The 18,935-nt window shown below is 39.5% G+C and overlaps 1 protein-coding gene across 3 annotated transcripts in view; it reads left to right on the top strand.

The window, feature by feature from the left end:
- ARHGAP5 (Rho GTPase activating protein 5) overlaps positions 1–18,935 on the top strand; it is a 71,845-nt gene that overhangs the window by 43,826 nt on the left and 9,084 nt on the right. For all 3 annotated transcript variants that reach the window (XM_059723031.1, XM_059723033.1, XM_059723032.1), the window contains 3 exons: positions 1,697–1,774; positions 9,623–9,754; positions 15,775–15,880. In XM_059723031.1, coding sequence (XP_059579014.1) covers positions 1,697–1,774; positions 9,623–9,754; positions 15,775–15,880 — 316 coding nt within the window. The remainder of the gene's footprint in view (positions 1–1,696; positions 1,775–9,622; positions 9,755–15,774; positions 15,881–18,935) is intronic.

Consider the following 18,935-nt stretch of genomic DNA (forward strand, 5'->3'; position numbering starts at 1 on the left):
TTTTTTCAGAAAACAGTTAATCGATTACACAGTCTTTGGCTGAAATTAAATCACATGTGTAATTTTAAAGTAAGTAGCCTGTTAACTATTGACAGTTTACTTTGGGAATATTATCAGAGCAAACTAGTGGCATACCAAGGTTTAAGCTTGTCTGTGCCTTCATGGGGGTACATGCATATAACTTAAACTGTTAGTGCTTATTTGTTAGTGCATACTGGAGTATATCACATTCATCTTTAATATGTATATAATTTGTGAATAAAATTGTGACTTCCTAAGTCTGAGGCAGTATACTGTTACAATTATTACTTTAGGAAGTTTTCTAATCTCTAAAGGATGGGAAACAGTGGGTTTAAGAGCATTTCCTAAATCTGCTAGGTCAGGATTTAATTTTTAACATTATTGGTGTTCCCGTTGTTTTAAACTAGTGTGTTGTTTTAGAACTTGGAATTCCTATTTTTTTGTTTTGTTTTTTTTCACACAAATCATAATCACTCCACTTCTTGAATAACCAAAGAGTTATAATGGTAACGGTTAAAAAATACCTCTGCTAATCCCTCTTTAGAAATATGTGATTTTATTTAAGCCAGGAACACTACGTAATTAGATTTTTATTACCTCAATGCCATGTAGTTAAACATAGTCACCATGACTGACACACAATGCACAGTTTAGTATCAGAATCTCTTTAGAGCCCTTATGAAAAATTTAAAAGACGCTAATTTCAAATAGTAATTTAATGGTAGTGTGTATTACCTGGAAAATTATGACATGTATGTGATGGAAGGCATTCTTTTAAACTCCTATAATGCGTGGCATGGAGCATGTGCTGGGGAAGGGGCCAGGGCTCTGTTGCCACAACAGATGGGCCCCTCATGGTTCCCTTACCACCCACACCTTGCAGGCCATCCATTGATGTAGGCATACCTCTTTGATAGCTACCTTAATTGTAAAGGTAGTGCAATATTTAAGAGAGAGAATTGGTGTAATTCAGTGATGCCCAATGTTTTCACCCCACAGGCCAAATGAATGGAGTGGGGCTGGTCCGTGGGCCTGATAGAGCCAGGATTTGGCTCATACTGTCTCCTCCCTGGCCTTCAGTGTATGGAGTGAGCCCTGGGGTCTGGCACCACCCTGGGGGCCTAGAACCAACTACTCTCAGCCCCCAGTGCTACCCCTGCCTGGCCCTGAGCACTGGGATTGGGTGTCTGATGAAGGGAGCAGGACCTAGGGCTTCCCAAAGGTCTGGAAATTTGGTGTTGGGGGAGTGGTGTCACAGCTGTCCTGGCACCAAATTTCTGAACTTGTGGGCAGCCCTGCAGGCTGGATGATACTGGTTGAGCACCTTTGGTGTAATTAATGAAAATAATTATAACATTTAGGAATAAGAACATTTATTTCAAGTTTTAAGGTCATCTCTGGTAGAGATCAGGATAAAAAGTTAGTGTTGGGTATGCTTAAGGCCTTTCATCATCTTCTGAAGCAGAGAGTTCTGGCTTTTCTCAGAGATCAGATGGGACTACAGGTTTGATGCATTATGGTAGTTTGTTTCTATATTCTCAGCACATTATTTTGAAAATTTATATACAGTTCCTAGTCATGATTGATGAATAATTATGTAGTGTTTGTCCAGCTCAGTATTCTGCAAAATATAATGTATTTTGAAAAAAATATTTTTTTTCCTTCTCCCCACAAGGACTGTGTACTGAAGGTATCTACCGTGTTAGTGGGAATAAAACGGATCAAGACAACATTCAGAAGCAGTTTGATCAAGGTAATGATGGACCTCAGTATTAGGAAGGAAAATATCATCTTGAATTTATTACCCAATAGATGTTGCAGTACAGGTAAATTGTACTGAAAAAATGAATTCTTTCCTTCAGTGTTTGCATGTAATTTTAGAAGGTTATGGTTGATTAAAAGGAAAATGAGACACTGCTACCTTTGATAAAAGGGCATTACTATAAATGCTTAGAATTAATTACTATGAAAGTATTAATATTGGCTAATTAATTTGTGTGGAGGCATTTGACAAGACCTTAAACGTTCTCTTTAGGTGAAATAATAGTATTATTTAAATAAAGCAGGGAAAATGGATCCCCTTTGAGTCTGCATTTTAGGGTGTCTTGGGTAACTAGGATCTGTTTCTGGAAGAAGACATTTGGTGTGTAGGTATGTAGTTCCCTTCAGAAAATTTTCAGGTTGTCTAGATTCCCGTCTCCCTTCTCCCGTTTTTGCCAGAGCTATACTATCCAACATGTTAGACCTTCATGCAAATATCTCCTTTCCTTTTGAGCAACTAAGCATCTTTTAAAACAATTATTTACTTAAGGTTTACTAGGGGTCTTAAGGTTATTTCTGTTGAGCAATAGGTAATATTGAGGTACAAAAACTGACTCCATGTGTCCAGCTGGAGAGCAAGGGCAGCTGGAAACCTGTTGTCATTCTACCTTCGCCTCCCCCCCCAGCAGCACAGCTAATGAGAACCCTTGAGTGAAGGAGCTGTTCTCCCAACCTTTTGTCAGAGCAGGAGCAAGCATGGCAGAGCTTGAATTCTTCTAGTGTGCCTTATGAGCATGTGCTCTACCCTTTCTCTCCAAGACGTGTTTAAGTAAAGCGTGTCATGTTGAGTGTTCATTTACACTGTGCCTGCAAAGGAAAAGGTGATAAATGGCTTCTTAAAGGGGCAGCCTTGAAGCCTGTTTGGGGAAGGAGAGGAGGGGTTGAGGTCATGCCATCACCTAAGTGCAGCAGAGTTCGGTCACAATCATGGAATCCTGTTGCAGGAAGGAGGGGAGGCCAGTCCATCCTGGGATGCATGTCAGTGCTGTAACATGCCATAGGTTGAAATTAAAGCCTGATATGAATAAGCTGCAAGGACATGCTACATTCTTTAACCCATTAATTGCACTTCAACTGTATTGTCTGTGAGGGGCCTAAAGAGCATACAAGTAAGTATACCTGCTGAATCTCTGTGGTGTCATAATATAGTTACCCCTCTGGTAAAGTGTCTGACTGGGATGAACAAAGGTGATGATGGAAGAGGAACTCAAACTACCCTAGTGGAGGAGGTGCACTGGACCAGGAGATCATGAATTCTAGCCCCATTTTGTTCCCAAACTTGTATTAAGTTTTGTGAAGCACACATTTTTATTGAGCTGCACCTTGGAGAAGTAAATGTCCAAGTTTTTCCCTTTAGCAGATTCAGCAGTTGGTATTCAGCTCTGCTATAGTAGAACAAAGTATCATCCCTTTAGCGGTACTGCTTCTCAAATAAATGAGGCCAAAGATGCATGCTTAGTTTACTCTCTATAAAATGAAATTATTCATGAATAATTACCTGGGCAAACCACCCTGCAATATCCAGATGAAAGTCAGTATCTTTAGACTGTTCTATTATAACTTGTGGAGTAGGACCCACAGAAATATAGGTTCTTTTCTAGTTACGATACAGACTTCTGAAAACTATCTGAAATGATTTGATTATCAGCACTTAAGAAGTGATAGGTTATGAAAGTTATGGAGAAAAAATTTCGAGGGGAACGGAATTCCATTTTCAAAAGAAATTCAGGGTCTTCAGTTCCTGACTTGTTTTTGAAAAATTACTTCTGTTTTCCACTTTCTCTTCTTCCTCAAAATGATGGGTATTTTAAAGCAAAGCTTGAACTAAAGTAAAGGGTATAGTTAACAGTGTATGCAGAAACTAGCATCTGAAAACATAACTGGTATGCTGCTTAGTTTTTCATTATATTCTTCTGGACTAAACACACACCCCTATTTCAAAAGCTGGTCTTTCCAATCTTGTGCAGTTCCATTTCTCTCAGGAAACTGTAAAGAACTTGTTGTCTTCCATGTACAGTTACAAAAAAATCTTTTTCTCGTCTCTGTATGACATTTCTAAATATCTTATATTTCCTGAAGCCAAATGTACAAAATATTAAGAGGAAGCTGTGTATGTGCATTTCTCTTCAAGTTCACATGTACTTTTGTTAAAGAAAGTTCACATGTACTGTTATTCCAAAGAAGATATAATCATGAAGACTGTGGAAAGTAGTGCTTGTAAAAAAACAAAGAAAATCTCTCAAGATGTCTGACCACCCAAACACCAGAATCAAAACACCTGCTCCGGCCATATCTTGACTTAACAAAACGTGTTTTTTAAAATGTGCTAATTCAGTTTTGTAGTGGAGAAATGTTTTAAACTCTCTTTGTTAGCACTTGGGATGGGCAACTTGTCATACTTTTTCAAGGCATTCCTCAAGTGTTTGTGTCCTCTGGTTTTTTTTATTTTGTTTTTTTCATTTTAAATAGCATGTTTCTTCAAGCCTCTAATGGGAAATAAAATAACCTTCCTCCCCCCCCCCCCCCAAGTGGGGGGAGGAGGGGGAGTTAATAGGCCTTTTAACATTTTAAGCTCTGCTGCTGCTTTTTGAGCTAATTGAGATAATTCTCTCCAACCAGTTAGTCATAATTTGGTTTTAAACTAGCCATTTTGGTTTGTCTTCTCTACAGTCAAAAGTCACTTGTAGAGACATTCTCAATTGTTTTTCTTGCAGTGCTTTCCCAAAATGTTTCTTTTCCTTATCAGATATAGTATGATAGATAGTGGTCACCCTCTAATGTGCTGCTATTACAAATTAAATGTCTTAAGAACTTGGCTTTGCCTTCAGCCTTCTCAACTTGTACAAAAATTAGTTTTAGAATTTTCCCATTTCTAACAGTATATTCACATGGATACTCTCTAGTGTTGTTTCAGGAGAAATGGGTTTAGCTTAGGAAATAGAATATGTATTGCCATAAATTGTGGGATATTACTTGCAATAACTTGAAATACTGCAGTACTTTCAATAAGTCGGATATTAGTAGCTCCCTATAGACCTGCTGAGTTTCCTTATTTTTATACTTTGTTTTCTTTAGAAATTTTGTAATTTTCTAATTTTAGTGCCATTAAACTATGGACACTTGTCACAGCAGCAACCATTTTAGTTGCCTTGTACTTAATACATACAATTAATTTGACTAGTAAGGATGTATTTTTTTAAATAGTTTTCATTGTAGACTGCATGCAGTCTTTGGAGTTTTTTCTCACGAAACCTAATTGAAGTTGAGAACATAGGAGGATTTTAAAAACATTAGCTATTTACATTGATAAAGAGGATCCGCATGAATGCATTAAATAGGATTTTAGCCTTTTTTCTTCTTTAAAGGTATAAAAGTTATCAGCTTTCATGGCAAAAATCCACCTGTTAACTGATAGTGTTGGCAAAAATTTTCACTCTTGGCCGTTTTTTCCTTTGGGAAAGCATTTAAAGCATCTAGCCTATTCTTATACTACACTTATCACTTCAGTTATCCAAGAGCCTTCCAATAATGCATTAAGCATTGTAAGTAACACCTGTGATCAGCTGCTCAAGGGGAATGTGTAGTGGTGTGTGTTTTTAAAGCTTTTGGTTTGCATTTAAAAAAAAATTGTATTTGGAATGAAAGTGGGTAAGGTTTGTGATGATCTCTTAGTTCCTGTGGGAGTTCATTTCACAGTCTTGGACAGGTCTCCAAGAAAGCTTTCTCCTGCACAAATGAGCTTTATCCTTTTTGTAGAGAGCTGTACTGTGCCAGAGGAATGGCATTGTCAAACACAAGCTCCATCCTACAGCGTTAAATGATCTTTAAATTGGGTCCAAGCCAGTGTGCACTTCAGTGTTACCGAATCCAAATACATTTTAAAGATATAAGAAGTCCATGTAGAGAACAGCAGGTGGGTTGATGCATTTGCAGCACCTCTTGCTGTAGTGTTCTGTACTAGTTGATGTTTTCCAGATGCTGAAAGGTTCATGTCCATATGTTTCATTATTGCGGTCCCCCGATAGGTGATAAGAAATAACTAGGGCCATGTCACTGCCTGCCAGTATGGAACAGAATCATTTGAGAACCTGAGATGGTAGAAAGTGTTATTTGTAGAAGCTGCTGTTTAATGCCTGGCTTCAGCATCAGTCAAAAATTTAAGATCCCTGTTGTCTGTCCCTCAGGAACAGGATATTGGATTGGATGCACAGTGGTCTGATCTGATACGGTAATTTCTGTGCACCTAGCAGACATTTCTTAGCTGTAATTTCCTTATGAGCTGCTACCTTGTTTCTAGCTGAAATATTTCATTCTGGGGTAAAATATTATCATTAATCATTACTAGAAGTTCATTTTTTTCTTATTAAAAAGTATGACTAATGATTGTTGTTTTAGCGCAATACATTTGGAATGTTTCCAGTACAACCTGCAGCCTTTAACAAAATAAGTAAAGTACTTTGAAGCAAATAGTGTATTGTGGTGATCATCTAGATTTCCATGACATGTATTATTTTTCCTTATTTACATTCTTCAATCTTTGTTAATCCAATAATTCAGAAGTAGGTTTATTTAAAAAAGAAATGATCCACTTGGACCTTGATGGTACAATTGAATCTGTAGCAATAGTAAAATTCATCATATATCATGGAGATGAAATTTCCTTTTATTTTCCTGCTACGTGATATATTTTGTTCTGTGTAGCAGATCTGAAAATAATAATGTCCTTCAAAAACATGAGTACCAAATGTGAAGAGAATTCCAGATGATACTTTTTTCTTTAAACATGTAAGATCACTGTAGAACTTTGAAATGGTTGGATGCAGCATCTAGACCCTGTGGCATTTCCAATTTTAGCCTTGTTTTAAAATCTTTCATGGTCTTGATTTCTGTTTGAAATCTCAAGGTCTACAATAGTTTCACTTAAAAAATACAAGTCTTGATATTTTATAAAGGCAGAGTAGACTGTGATCCTCCATGGCTGTTTCCATTTTTTTTTTCTTACCCTTACTTAAAGTGCCTCAGCACAGGAATTCTGCAATGGTGTATACAAAAAATTAAACTCTGTTTCCCTTAACTATGTAGATTATCGTTGGTTAATCAGTGTGCAACAGGGGGCACATGCGGGGCCAGGTCTCATGCCAAGCTTAGCCCTCACTGTCAGGCCTCTTTCATGTGCACATTCACACTGCCCTCCTCTCACTAGGGCCTCTTGCACTCCACCCCCTCTCATAGGGTCTCTTTCGCATCGAACAGCTTGTTCCGTCCTGCTCCTTGTTGAAGTGGTCCCCATAGGCTTTATCTGCATCACACCTTGGGTGGCAGACGTACAGTCTCTTGGGCCTCTCCAATGACCCTCACCTGGGTAGTGGCCAGCCAAGTTGCTGACCTGGGCAAAGCTTGCCCTGGCCCCTCCCGGGGTAGCTTTACATAAACATATACAAACACACACTGGGCCTCTGGCCCCACATTCTGGGCTCCCAGTCCTCTGTTCCCCTTTCTGGGGCTCCACGCTTCTCTCAACTTGCTTTCCAGGGCGTTTGCCCATGTGATGCCTTTCAGGCTGTCCCACACCCCTACTCAGCACACCCCCTTGGGCTGCCCTTAAGGCTGACCTTTAGCCTTACTCAACCGTCTTTCTGGCCATCACTACTACCCCCTCTCTGGGGTTACACATCCATTCCCTCCTTTGGGCTCGGGTTTCCCTCTCCTGTGGAGGCTCAGGTGGCCGCAGCTGTGCCTGGCCCCTTGTACCCACAGTGGTGTGGGGGCTAAGGGCTAAGGTGCCCCGACCTGCCTTTCACCGGCATTCACTGGCCTGGCATTTCCTGGGGGCTCCCACACGACTAGGAGCCCTGCCAGGCCACCCATCTCCCGGCAAAGTGCAGTTTTAGGTCACGCCCAGGACCAGGAGCCTCCAAACCATCCCCATAAGCTCCTGCCCTTACCTCCAATATGTTTCATACAGCCTTTCAGCCAGATGATATTTCTGCCTGGCTGCCAGCAGCAAACTGTTGTGTTTTATATAGGCAGCTAGTGTTTTTAAATGCCTGCTGCAGTCAAGCACCTTCTGGCTGCTTGACTCATCCCTTCAAGTGGCAGGCACTGCAAGTGCAGTGCCACACAGTGAATTAAATGGAAAGGCTAAATAGACAATTACCATATTTAACAAGATCTGAAACAACTTTGAATTTAAGATGACCACACCAAATAACTGGATTCTATACATGGAAAATGTATAAATGTTATAATTTTTCCATGTATAGAATCTAATTAGTAGAAGGTTGTCTTTAATTTTTACCCCCTATTGCTTGGCAGAAAAAGCAGTGGGGGAGAGGGGCCAGATACCCTCTCATTGATCCTGCACCCCTTACTGTCCCTGCCTGCCCCCCTGTTCCTGCCCCCATACTCCCTGTTCTCCACTGGGTTAGGGCTGGAGGAATTGGAGCTTGAGTAGAAGGGAAGGAGTCGGGGCAGGTTGTGTGGTCTCCCCTCTTCCTTCTCCCTCTTCTCCCTCTGCCCCCCCATCCCAAGTCTCTCTCATGGTCCCCTGGCTGTATGCCCTCTCACCTACTAAATTAGTCATCTCAGCCCAGGGCAGGTAGTAGGTCATCTCCAGTTTCAGCCATGACCCTGAAGTTGGAACTGAGCAACCACCTGCCCTAAGCCAGTATTCAAATCCAAGATGATCCCCCCGCCCCATCCTCCCTGCTGATCAGAGGCAGGGAAAAAACTTGTCTTGGATTTAAGTAGATATGGTAATCATGTTTGTTAGCTGTCATGTTGCTGTAGTGTGCATTTAGTTGAGTTTGTATCTTGGGGCTGCATTAATAGAAGTATTACATGTATGAATCAAAAGGTGATACTACCATTCTACTTGGTGCTGGTTAGGCTTCTTCTGGAGTAGTGCATCCAGTTGTCGACTCTGCATAATTAGGAGGATGTAAAGAAACTAGAAAAGGTCTAGATGCGAGTGATGGAGATGATAAAGAGGTTGGAAAGTAAGTCATACATGGAAAGGCTGAAGCACCTTAGATACATTTAATTTGGAAAAAGATAAAGGAGAGACATGATAAGCTTTCAAGTATTTGAAAGGCTACCATAAAAATGGAGGGACATTGTTCTCCCATATCACAGAGCGCAGTGGGTTGTAAAATGTAGCAAAACAGGTTTTGATTAAACTGAGAGTATTTCTAACTGCAAGAACAGTAGGAACAATTTAGGGAAGTTGTAGAATCTTCCTGATTGGAGGTTTCCAAGAAGAGTGTTACAACTACAGCAAATTCTGCATTTCATAGAATCATAGAAAATAGGGTTGGAAGGGACCTCAGGAGATCATCTAGTCCATCCCCCGGCTCAAAGCAGAACCATCCCCAACGAAATCATTCCAGCCAGGGCTTTGTTGAGTTGAGCTTTTAAAAACCTCGAAGAATGGCGAGTCCACAATCTTTCTAGGTAACTTGTTGCAGTGCTTCACCACCCTCCTAGTGAGAGAGTTTTTTCCTCATATCCAACCTAAACTTTCCATTTGTTTTGGGAGGTTAATTGAATGGAGTTTTGAATTTCTTTACAGCTCTATGACTGGATTTGTTGTGACTGCAGGTATATATTTATCCAATAGTTGCTCATTACTTTCACTTACTATTTTAATAACATTTTGGTGGCATTTCCCCTTTTAATATTTGTAATGTTTCATTTTGTTTTTTATAGAAAGTTATATGCAGTAGCTGCTGTCAGTCTTGCTTACACTACTAATAAATTGTTTTTTCATTTGGTCTTGCAGATCATAATATTAACCTAGAATCTATGGAAGTGACAGTAAATGCTGTGGCAGGGGCTCTTAAAGCCTTCTTTGCAGATCTTCCAGATCCTTTAATTCCTTACTCTCTACATCAAGAATTGGTCGAAGCATCAAGTAAGTAATAAATCACCTTGTTTTTGATTAAGTTGTACTGCTGCTATAGGATTTAAGTTTTATTGTATGTTGAAATAATAGCTGTTGTGAAACAGGACCTTTTAGAATAAATCATCTTAATACAGTTTACTGTCATTCTTTATAATGAATACTGTATTACATAAAGAAATGTATTCAATAAACTTTGCAGGAGAAATTGAGATTTATTGTTTCCCTTGTTTGAATATCTTATCTAAAGAATCTTGATTATATCAACCTTTTACTAATACTGCAAATGAAAAAAGCCCATTTAAATTGGTACAAAAGTTTAGTAATGGGAGAACACTAATGAAATAAAGATGTTTTTGAATGCAGAATTTACAAGAGATATGGTACATTGTTCTATTTATGATACTTTTTGAAAGCTCTCTTATATTTTAAAAAAATAGCTTTAACAATATTATCATGTATCTATCTTTAATATGTTTCATTACATTTCAGTTGTAAAGCATATCAATTGTGAATTTTATCCATTTAAAACTTTCCTTTCTTTGAGTTAGATCAGCTCAGGGAATTGAATTTGCAATAAACTTTCATAAAGCCAGAGTTGCATATTTTTGCCGGGTGGAACTCTGACATAAATTGCTCCTATGTTTTCTTAACCAAAACATGAAGCTAGAACCATGATAATCTGTGCCCTTAATATAAAAGGCCAGCTGGATGTTTGTGATTTATATACTTATAGGTGAAGCTGTTTGCTGTCTTCTCAGTCAGTGGTTTTAGTGGGCTTGCTTGGTACATTTTCCTCAGACAAATGTGTGTTTTTTTTAAATTTTAACTTAGGTTATCAAGGATTTTGAAAAAAGATATTTCTTTATATAATTGCCTGTTTTAGAAAGGAGTCTGTATTAAAATGTATTGTTGGACATTGCCAACATTATTATTTTAAATTTCAATTGAGAATATATTTAGTTGTTATAGTACCCCAGAGCTTCAAATTCATTTATTAAAATACTGTTTTTATTAAAGTATTTCTAAAAACAATGTACCAAATCGAACTGTATTTTCATAAATATTCTGCAGCCTGCTGTTTGTTTTAACTTTTAAAATATGTTTGCCAGTATCTCAGCAGTAGCAATAGTTATCTGTAACAGAATTTCAGAGGAAGATTTATAAAAGAGTATATGCTCTGCCAGTTTACTCATTCAGGTTTGAAGCTTTTCCGTGCTAAATGGAAACACTTTGTCGATGATATGTTGCTTAAGGTTAGGTAAGAATTGGGCTGTCCGTTCCTCAGAGACTGTCTTCCTAGTCAGAAGTATAGGGGCTAAAAATGTAGTTATACATGCTGGAATTTATTGAAGGGAAGGTTTTTTGGAGGGGGGGCGGGTGAGAAAATGATCCTTAATACTATACAATAGACAGGGAAAACTATTTTTTTTTCTACATACATTAAGAAATATTTGAATGGATATAACTTGGAACCCCTTCTGGCTTTATTTCTGGAGCAGAGTCCTTTCTTCTTTTCTTTCAAATCTCTGTAGATTTGACAAACACTGCAGTTCTTTTCTTCTTGACAAACCTTGAATTCCCCTTTTTTTCCCCCATCTCATGTCAGCTCTCTTCTAGATGCATGGTAAATATTCCTTCCTCTCTATATAGTAAAACATGTCTAAGCTGGAATTTCCCCAGATGGGAAAAAGTTCTGTTTTTATAGGGAGAGCAGAGGCATTTGCTTCCCCTCTTCCCTGACTGTCATGCTGGGTCATGGGTGGTCAGGTCTGGAGTCACTCAGATTGAGGTGCCCACCAGGGTCAAGAGGAGCAAGCTGAATGCACCAGAGACTAAGCCAGAGGGAAAAATCAAACTGGTCTGGGATCAGGTTGAGCCCTGTTGCCCGGATGTTTTGTCTCTGTATAGCAGTCTGTATGGGAAAAGTGGAGAGTCAGGTGACCTTTTGATGCCAGAGGGGCCAGTCAGGAGTTGGCAGAGGGTCAGGCCTTGCTGGAAACTTCAGGCTAGCCTTGCCCTGTCTGGGAGGTCAGCTGTTGGGTGGCAAGGTCTGGATAAATGGCTGTGTTGGCCAGGGCAAGGCCTGACACTGACAGCCTACTCAGTAGTGAGCCTCCAGGAACTCTGCTCCTTGCCTGATCCTGCCAATAAGCTGCTTGGTGTTACTGGGCAAGGGGAGTCTGTCATGGTCAGAGGGTCAGCAGAGGTCCAACTCTGCTAGTTGTGCTGCTGCTCCAGCATGATGTTCTGGCTGCAGGTCCATCCCTGCAGAGATTGCTAGAGTTTGGAGTCTTGCCTGTTTTCTGAAGGTCCAGATGAGAAGCCCGGCCCCTGCAGCTATAGCACTGGCAAGGGCCAGTGCTCTGGCTGAAGGGCTCCTGGGAATAGCCTTGGTTCTTGCAGGGTAAAAGGCAGCAAATAGAACTACCCTCTGCCCTGCAGAACACCCACGAACAGTTCTGGTCCTTACAGGCAAGGGGCCAGCTCTGCTTGCTGTCCTGCAGGATGGATGCCTGTGAACAGCTTCAGTTGTCAAATATAAGACAACCCCCTAATAACTAGGTTGTATATATAGAACATTTTGTTATAATTTTCCAGGTTTAGAATCTAATTACTGGAGGTTTGCTTTGAAATTGTCCCTCTCCCTCTGTTACAGCATGAAAAATAACTTTGAGGTGGTCAGGTGGCCCCCTTGTCCTCTGCCCCACCCCCAACTTTTTCTCATCTCCCTCCTTACTATTAGATCCTCTTCTCCCTGAGCACATGGAAGTAAGGAGTGAATTTGAAAAAAGTGACCATGAAATAATTTACTTGTAATAATTTGCATATAGTATAGGGATGTGAAAGGTCAAATGATTAATAATTTAACCCATAAGCCCAGTGATAACTGGGTAGCTCACTGGTTATTGTTTAGCATGGGCAGGATGCAATCTGACAGGGAAGGGGTGGAAGAGAAGCCATCCAGTGTCCCAGCAGAAACTGGAAGGTGGCTGGGCAGGTGGCAGGAAGAGAGGAGGGGAGGGCACGGGGGAAGGCAGAAGGGGACTAGTACCTGTAGTGGTTAAAGAGAAAAACAGCAGGCAGCCTAACAACTCATCAGTTAAGCAATTAATCTGCTTGTTCACAGGTGTTCTCTCCCTCCCAGCACAGGGCTTCATGTGGGCTGTGTTGTTTAGCAGGGCTTGCCACTGCCACCTCCCCCCGCCTTCACCGCTGTGTGCAGATCTGGGGGGCATGTGCCCCCGATGCCTACCCTGGGGGTGTGCACAGCAGCAGGACCCGCTCTCCCTAGTTCCACTCCCTCACCACGGGGGCCTTGATATGCCCACTCCCACGCCCTTTCCCTCCTGTATGCCTCTTCCCCTGCAACAGGCTTTACAAGCAGGACACTGCTTTCTTAAGCTGCCAGGCTTACATATTGGCATTTGGATTGGTATCGGCCGATGTGGTTCGTTGTTAATCGGCCATTGGTATCGGCCCAACGTTTTTTATCAGTGTACCCCTAACGATAAACTGATACAACTAGAGGAGGGGAAACATATATTTTTTTCCAATATTTTAATGCCTAATATAGTACCCATAGACTTGGTTCATCTAGAATTGGTGAATTTGAAATTGCTGCAAGTTTTAGTAGAAGTACTCCATAGATGCACTTGTAAGCAACACTTTTGTACCTATATATAGTACAAACTATGCATTATATTAATTCAAAGCCAAAATGCTCATGACTTACCATATAGTTCATTGGGTTGGGCCGCAGAGTCTACAGGATTTCAAGCCATGGTGACTGCAGGTCAGCACTTCTTGGTTTGTGTATGCAGTCTAGATTTCCCCCTTCCACCCAAGGATTCATGTGCTAATTAGACATCCTTCTCCCCCCCCAATAACTGGAACCAGGTGTTCTTGTCACAAGTCCTGGGATTCTCCAGGAATTTATATGCAGGTGAAGCACAGGGCACCCTCATCCACCTCGACCTCCACCTGTGGGAGGCCATATGCAACAGGCTGAGAGAGGGGACAACAGAGGGTTTCTTGGTGAACTGTTTGGGGCCCTGTTTAGTGATGCTTGTCAGATGTATTTAAAGTTGGTGAACAAATGGGAGTAATTGGAAATTGGAAAGAAAGGCACAGCTCAGCTGTTTGAGTGAAGAGGAAGTTGAAATGTATCAATTATAGTGGCTCCCTATGACTTGAAAAAGAGTCTGTACTGAGGGAGACCAAACCTATATCTTACTCAGACTGCACTAACCTGTCCTTGGTCCCTATCAGTATATGTTTACCCATTATGGGCCATGTGTTTTATAGTTGTGGTCAGTGTTGACCGCATTTAATCATTTCATAGTTGGGTTCTATTACTGAGCATGTGCAGTTTTTGACAGCAGTTTAATAATAGGCCATGTAATTAATGAGGGTTCCTTGTATGCAAATATGATGGGGGGGAGGGAGAACCTTGTCATATTCAAGTAAATATGGTAATTCCCAGTAAGGCATGTTGGTACTGTAGAATTATCTGGTTTGGGCAGGTTTTTTTTTTTTTTTTTTTTCAGGTGTTATCTTCAGACAGGTTTCACTATGACTAGTATTTGTCAATTTTCTGCCTATCAGTGCTGAAAATCCTCTGAACATACTTTGGTGGGTTTTCAAGGAAGTATATAATAGCATTCTAGTTTGTTCCAATTCTCTGAGCTACTATTTCCTCACTGTTTTAAGAAAGTATGAACAAGTATTTTATCTAACTAGATTTCTTCTAAAGAATGAAGAGAAAGCTTAAGATCTTCTACTGCATATGCAACTCAGAAATGATAAAACTGCCAATCCTTTTGATGTGTTGGGGGCCACAAAATGTTTCCCAAACAGTAGTCGAGGATGTATCACTTGCATGCATTCCTGGAGAAACTAGGCACATACTCTTCTGTCACTTTCTTTCACTGATACTACTAAAATGCTTGTTAAAACCATAAGCTTTTTTAAGATTGGTGTTTTTTTCTTTGCTTGCCAGCATTTCTATGTAAATGCTGCTGGGTCACCTTCAAATCACAATCTGATCTTCAGGTAATTTTTGCAGCTGTTCTTTGCAAAGATTTGGATAAAGCCACAACTGTTGGAAACCCAGCAAAACTAGCTGTAATATTATCTTCTATTAGGTATTATCTGTAAATTTACTTGATAGACCAGGGATTGGCAACCTACAACCTGCAGGCCACATCTGGACTGTGGAGCCACTTGATCCAGCCTGTGGATTTGGGACTTTGGCAGCATGTAGTGCAGTGGGGCTTCAGCAGCAGTGCCTTTCAGCAGCAGTACCTTTTCCCTCTCACAGTGAGGAAAATCTCTGGCTGCAGGTGCTCTCCCTGTACTACTGCAGGTGAAAAATGGCAGCAGTGACTTGGTCTTAAAGTCTGCATGACTGCCCACCTATGATCCTAACTGTGTCAGTCAGGCCCATAGCCTTAGAAAGTTACTGTCTGCCCTGTTATACTGTTTTCTGTACTTTATCTTAATATAGGTTATTTTGCTTATTTCTTCTGGCTTCTAATTTTCATTTTTTTATGTGGTGTTCTTAAAATATGTTTTTTTTTGAGGGAGGGAAGGTAATGTTGGACTAGTAACAGGCTTAGGACATTTTTAGTTCATGAGAACAGCCCCCCAAATGTTTGGAAAACTTCACTCAAGTCCTACTGAACAGTAAGACCCTGCTGCAATGAGTTTTTGATCATTTTAGAAGTGAAAAATGAGCTATTCAGTGACTTCTTCCACTGTAGACACAAATACTACTACTGAAATGCACAAAGCTATAAGCTGACACAGATCACATTAATTTCCTGTGATGGGGAAGTAAAAATATAATGGTGGTTACATGAAGAATGTATAAAATACTGTCTCTCACTTGAATATTTCTTTGCAGTATAGGTACTTTATATCCCTTAATATCTTAGGAGCCCTTGAATACTACACATAAGAATTAGAAACGCTTCATGTAAAAAATTCTTTTAATTCTTCTTTGAGAATTTTATTATTTATATCTACAGAGATCCTGGATAAGATGGAAAGACTTCATGAGTTAAAAGAAATTGTGAAGAAATTCCATCCTGTGAACTATGATGTCTTCAAATATGTAATAACTCATCTTAACAGGTTTGGTATTTTTTCTGATAAAATTTTACTAATGATTACAAGTTAAACTCTGATTAAACTGAAACTTTTGAGTGGTCTGTTACTCATATGCTATTACATATGTGGAACATGTATCTAGACTGAGACTAAAAATGTAGGTGAATTAATTATAAACATAAAAATGAGCTAAGGGGACATGTAATTTTGTCCCCTTTAAATAGTTTTGTCCTCTTTAAAATAAAATGCTCTGATTTAGTAGAATATGGGAACTTCACACCCATGACTGTTGGATGTAAAAAATTAGGTTATATATGGCATATTTCTCTAGTTGCACACAATAATTAGATTCAGGGATTTCATCGTTAAAATGCAGCACAAATCCATACAGTGAGTTAACTAACATTAAAATGTGTAAAAAAATATTTAATATTTTTGCATCTTCCATCTTATTTCTTAGCAACTGTAAATACAATTTAATAAAAAAAAATCTTGAAAATATATATTTCAGTTCTAGTGTATATCTTAAATATGCACCTTTAAATCTCATCTCCAGCATTGAAAGTTTAATACTTTTAAAGTTATTCCATTATTTTAGCAAAACACAGAAGTGATTTTAATCTTGGATTAGCAGTTGCACACTGAATCTGTGTGTGTGTGTGTGTGTGTGTGTATATGTATGTATATGTGCAAGTAGGTAATATTTGGTGATGGACTAAGTTTAGTTATTCAGCCCTTGCAGGTTTCTGGCCTGAAGCGCATTGAATTTGAATTTAGTGCCATTGTAAAAATTAGAAATAACTGCATTGTATTCCTACTTGTGCAAGTTAGTTGAGAGTATTTACTACTTTATCCAGTTTTTTAAAAAATCTTAGCAATATGGCCCCCTTACACGGGCAAGTAAAGGCACAATGGATTCTGGCATGAGATCCACATAGTCACACTTCCTCTGCCGTGCTACATGTCCATGGCAAGAAGCGTGATTGTGGAATCCAGCATAAAACTTTATTGCACCTTATTGCTAATACAAGGGGAGCCTGGGATGGCCATCTAAGGCTCCCCCTGCACCAGCAAATAGCAAGCTCTTGCAGCTGACAGAACTCTCAGCCTCATTCATGTGGTACATAGTCAGGGCTGAGTCCCATTCAAGACTTGGACCCTGCACCTGTGGGGTGCCCCTGTGGCTGGCGGATTGAAGCAGCTGGGTCTCCCAGCTGTGGGGTATGATGCACCCCCCCTCCTTCACAGCTGGGAGATAGTAGTAGCTGTGGTCTCCTAGTTGTGGGGGCATGGGCTACATGTGCAAGTTAAAGCTGGGTAGAAACCAGCTCTAAAGTTATTACACATTTTTGAGCAATAACTGTATAACCTGTTGAACCTTTTAAAAATACGGTAATTAATTGGCATATGTAGCCAGTCTAAATTTAATTGTTCAATTCACTAGATAATTGCACAGTGGATGTTGTGTGTAGAAGGGGCTATATTTAAATTTAGGTTTTTTCACTTGAAGTTTTCTCATTTGCTTAATAAACTTTCCCTGATATTTTGGTTGCTAAGTACTATTAGGTTATTAATTATTTAGCTGATTTTGTATATAAAACTTACCACAATATTTTAAATAGCACAACATAATGGTATGATACACATCTTTATATGTATGTACAGAAAATGACAAGGTTAAACATTCAACCATATTAGCATTTCTGAATTTGGGTTGGTTAAACATAGTATTACATTCTAATGGGTATTAATATGGTTGTGTACTACTTGATCTGATTGGGAAAGCATTGTACAATGAAGTGCATTGAAGGTTTGGTTTAGCTAACCATGTGATTTGTATTTTTTAAGTGAGATGTGTTGTGTTCAAATGATCCAAATCAGCTTCTGTGAATTGTCAGTTGAATCCAAATGATCTTCATTAAAACACCTTTTTCAGATTCTGAACTGAGGAAAAGGCAAAAATTTCTTTTTAAGTATAGATTTCCTTGTGCTAAGAAAGGATATGATCTCTACTTTTAAGTGGATATCAAGATTTCTAGTTCTGAAAGTTTGGAATTGGATCAAGATGGCAGATTCATGCACTATGCAAAGCCAAGATCTATTAAAAAAGTGTTATTTTAGAGGCAGCCTTGGAAGAAAGGAATCTTACTTTCTCAAATATGCGAAAGCTACTGTTTCCTCACCCCCCTGTACAGCTGCGGAAAAGTGCCTTAATTCCACAAGAATAAAGCAGCAGCCAAGAGAATGTGTCAAAAGGTGCCAATGCACAGCACAGTAAACAGCTGTTACAGTACATGAGCTGTTCAGTCATTGAGTGTATTGTAGGCCAGATGTAACTTTTTCAAGGATTGATTTGAAAAAGAATAATGTTGAATCTTGGAGCGTTTTTTTTAAAATGGAGAGCTCTTTCTCCTTGCATACCTTCGTAGAATATAGGATGAAAGAGCAATAAGCACTGACATTACTGACAGATTAGAGGCTGGCATCAGTGGTTTTATAATTTGTGAGATGATAGGTAGGATAGGACATGAAGGGCCTTAAAACTGAGCAGAGTGTGTAACTACTGTAGTGGAGAAAGTGGAGCTTTTAGATTAGAAGAATGTGATAAGGTTTAAGTAGTGAACCAGGAATTGTCACTTCTGCAGCATTTTAAATGTGTACAAAAGTTAACTTTTGTCAGGGCGGTAAGGAAGATGTTGAGGTACAGAAGAGGTAAGTAGAAGGCCTGGATGAGAATTCTTAGTAGTGTGGAAAGAGGAGAGGTAGATTTCAGAGACTCTGTGCAGAAAGACTTGGCAGTTCTTCAGTTTGGCTTAGAGGGCCTAGTTGAATACAAAGCACAAGTCTTACAATTTAAATGATAACTGATAAAGGAGGCAGGGAGAGCTTGCTAGAAATATTAAGGACTTTGTTTTTGGATGTAATGAATTTAAGCTGATGAATGAACATCTGTGAGTGGATGTCAGAAGGGCAGGCTGAAATGTAGTTTCCACAGAAGAAAAACAGACCCTGAAAGGAAATATTCTTTTAATCTGGGTGTTGTCAACTTTGAAATGTTTGAAAAAGAAATTGCACAGAG

The sequence above is a fragment of the Alligator mississippiensis genome, chromosome 2, assembly GCF_030867095.1.
Source record: "Alligator mississippiensis isolate rAllMis1 chromosome 2, rAllMis1, whole genome shotgun sequence".
In the NCBI taxonomy this organism is placed as follows: domain Eukaryota; kingdom Metazoa; phylum Chordata; order Crocodylia; family Alligatoridae; genus Alligator; species Alligator mississippiensis.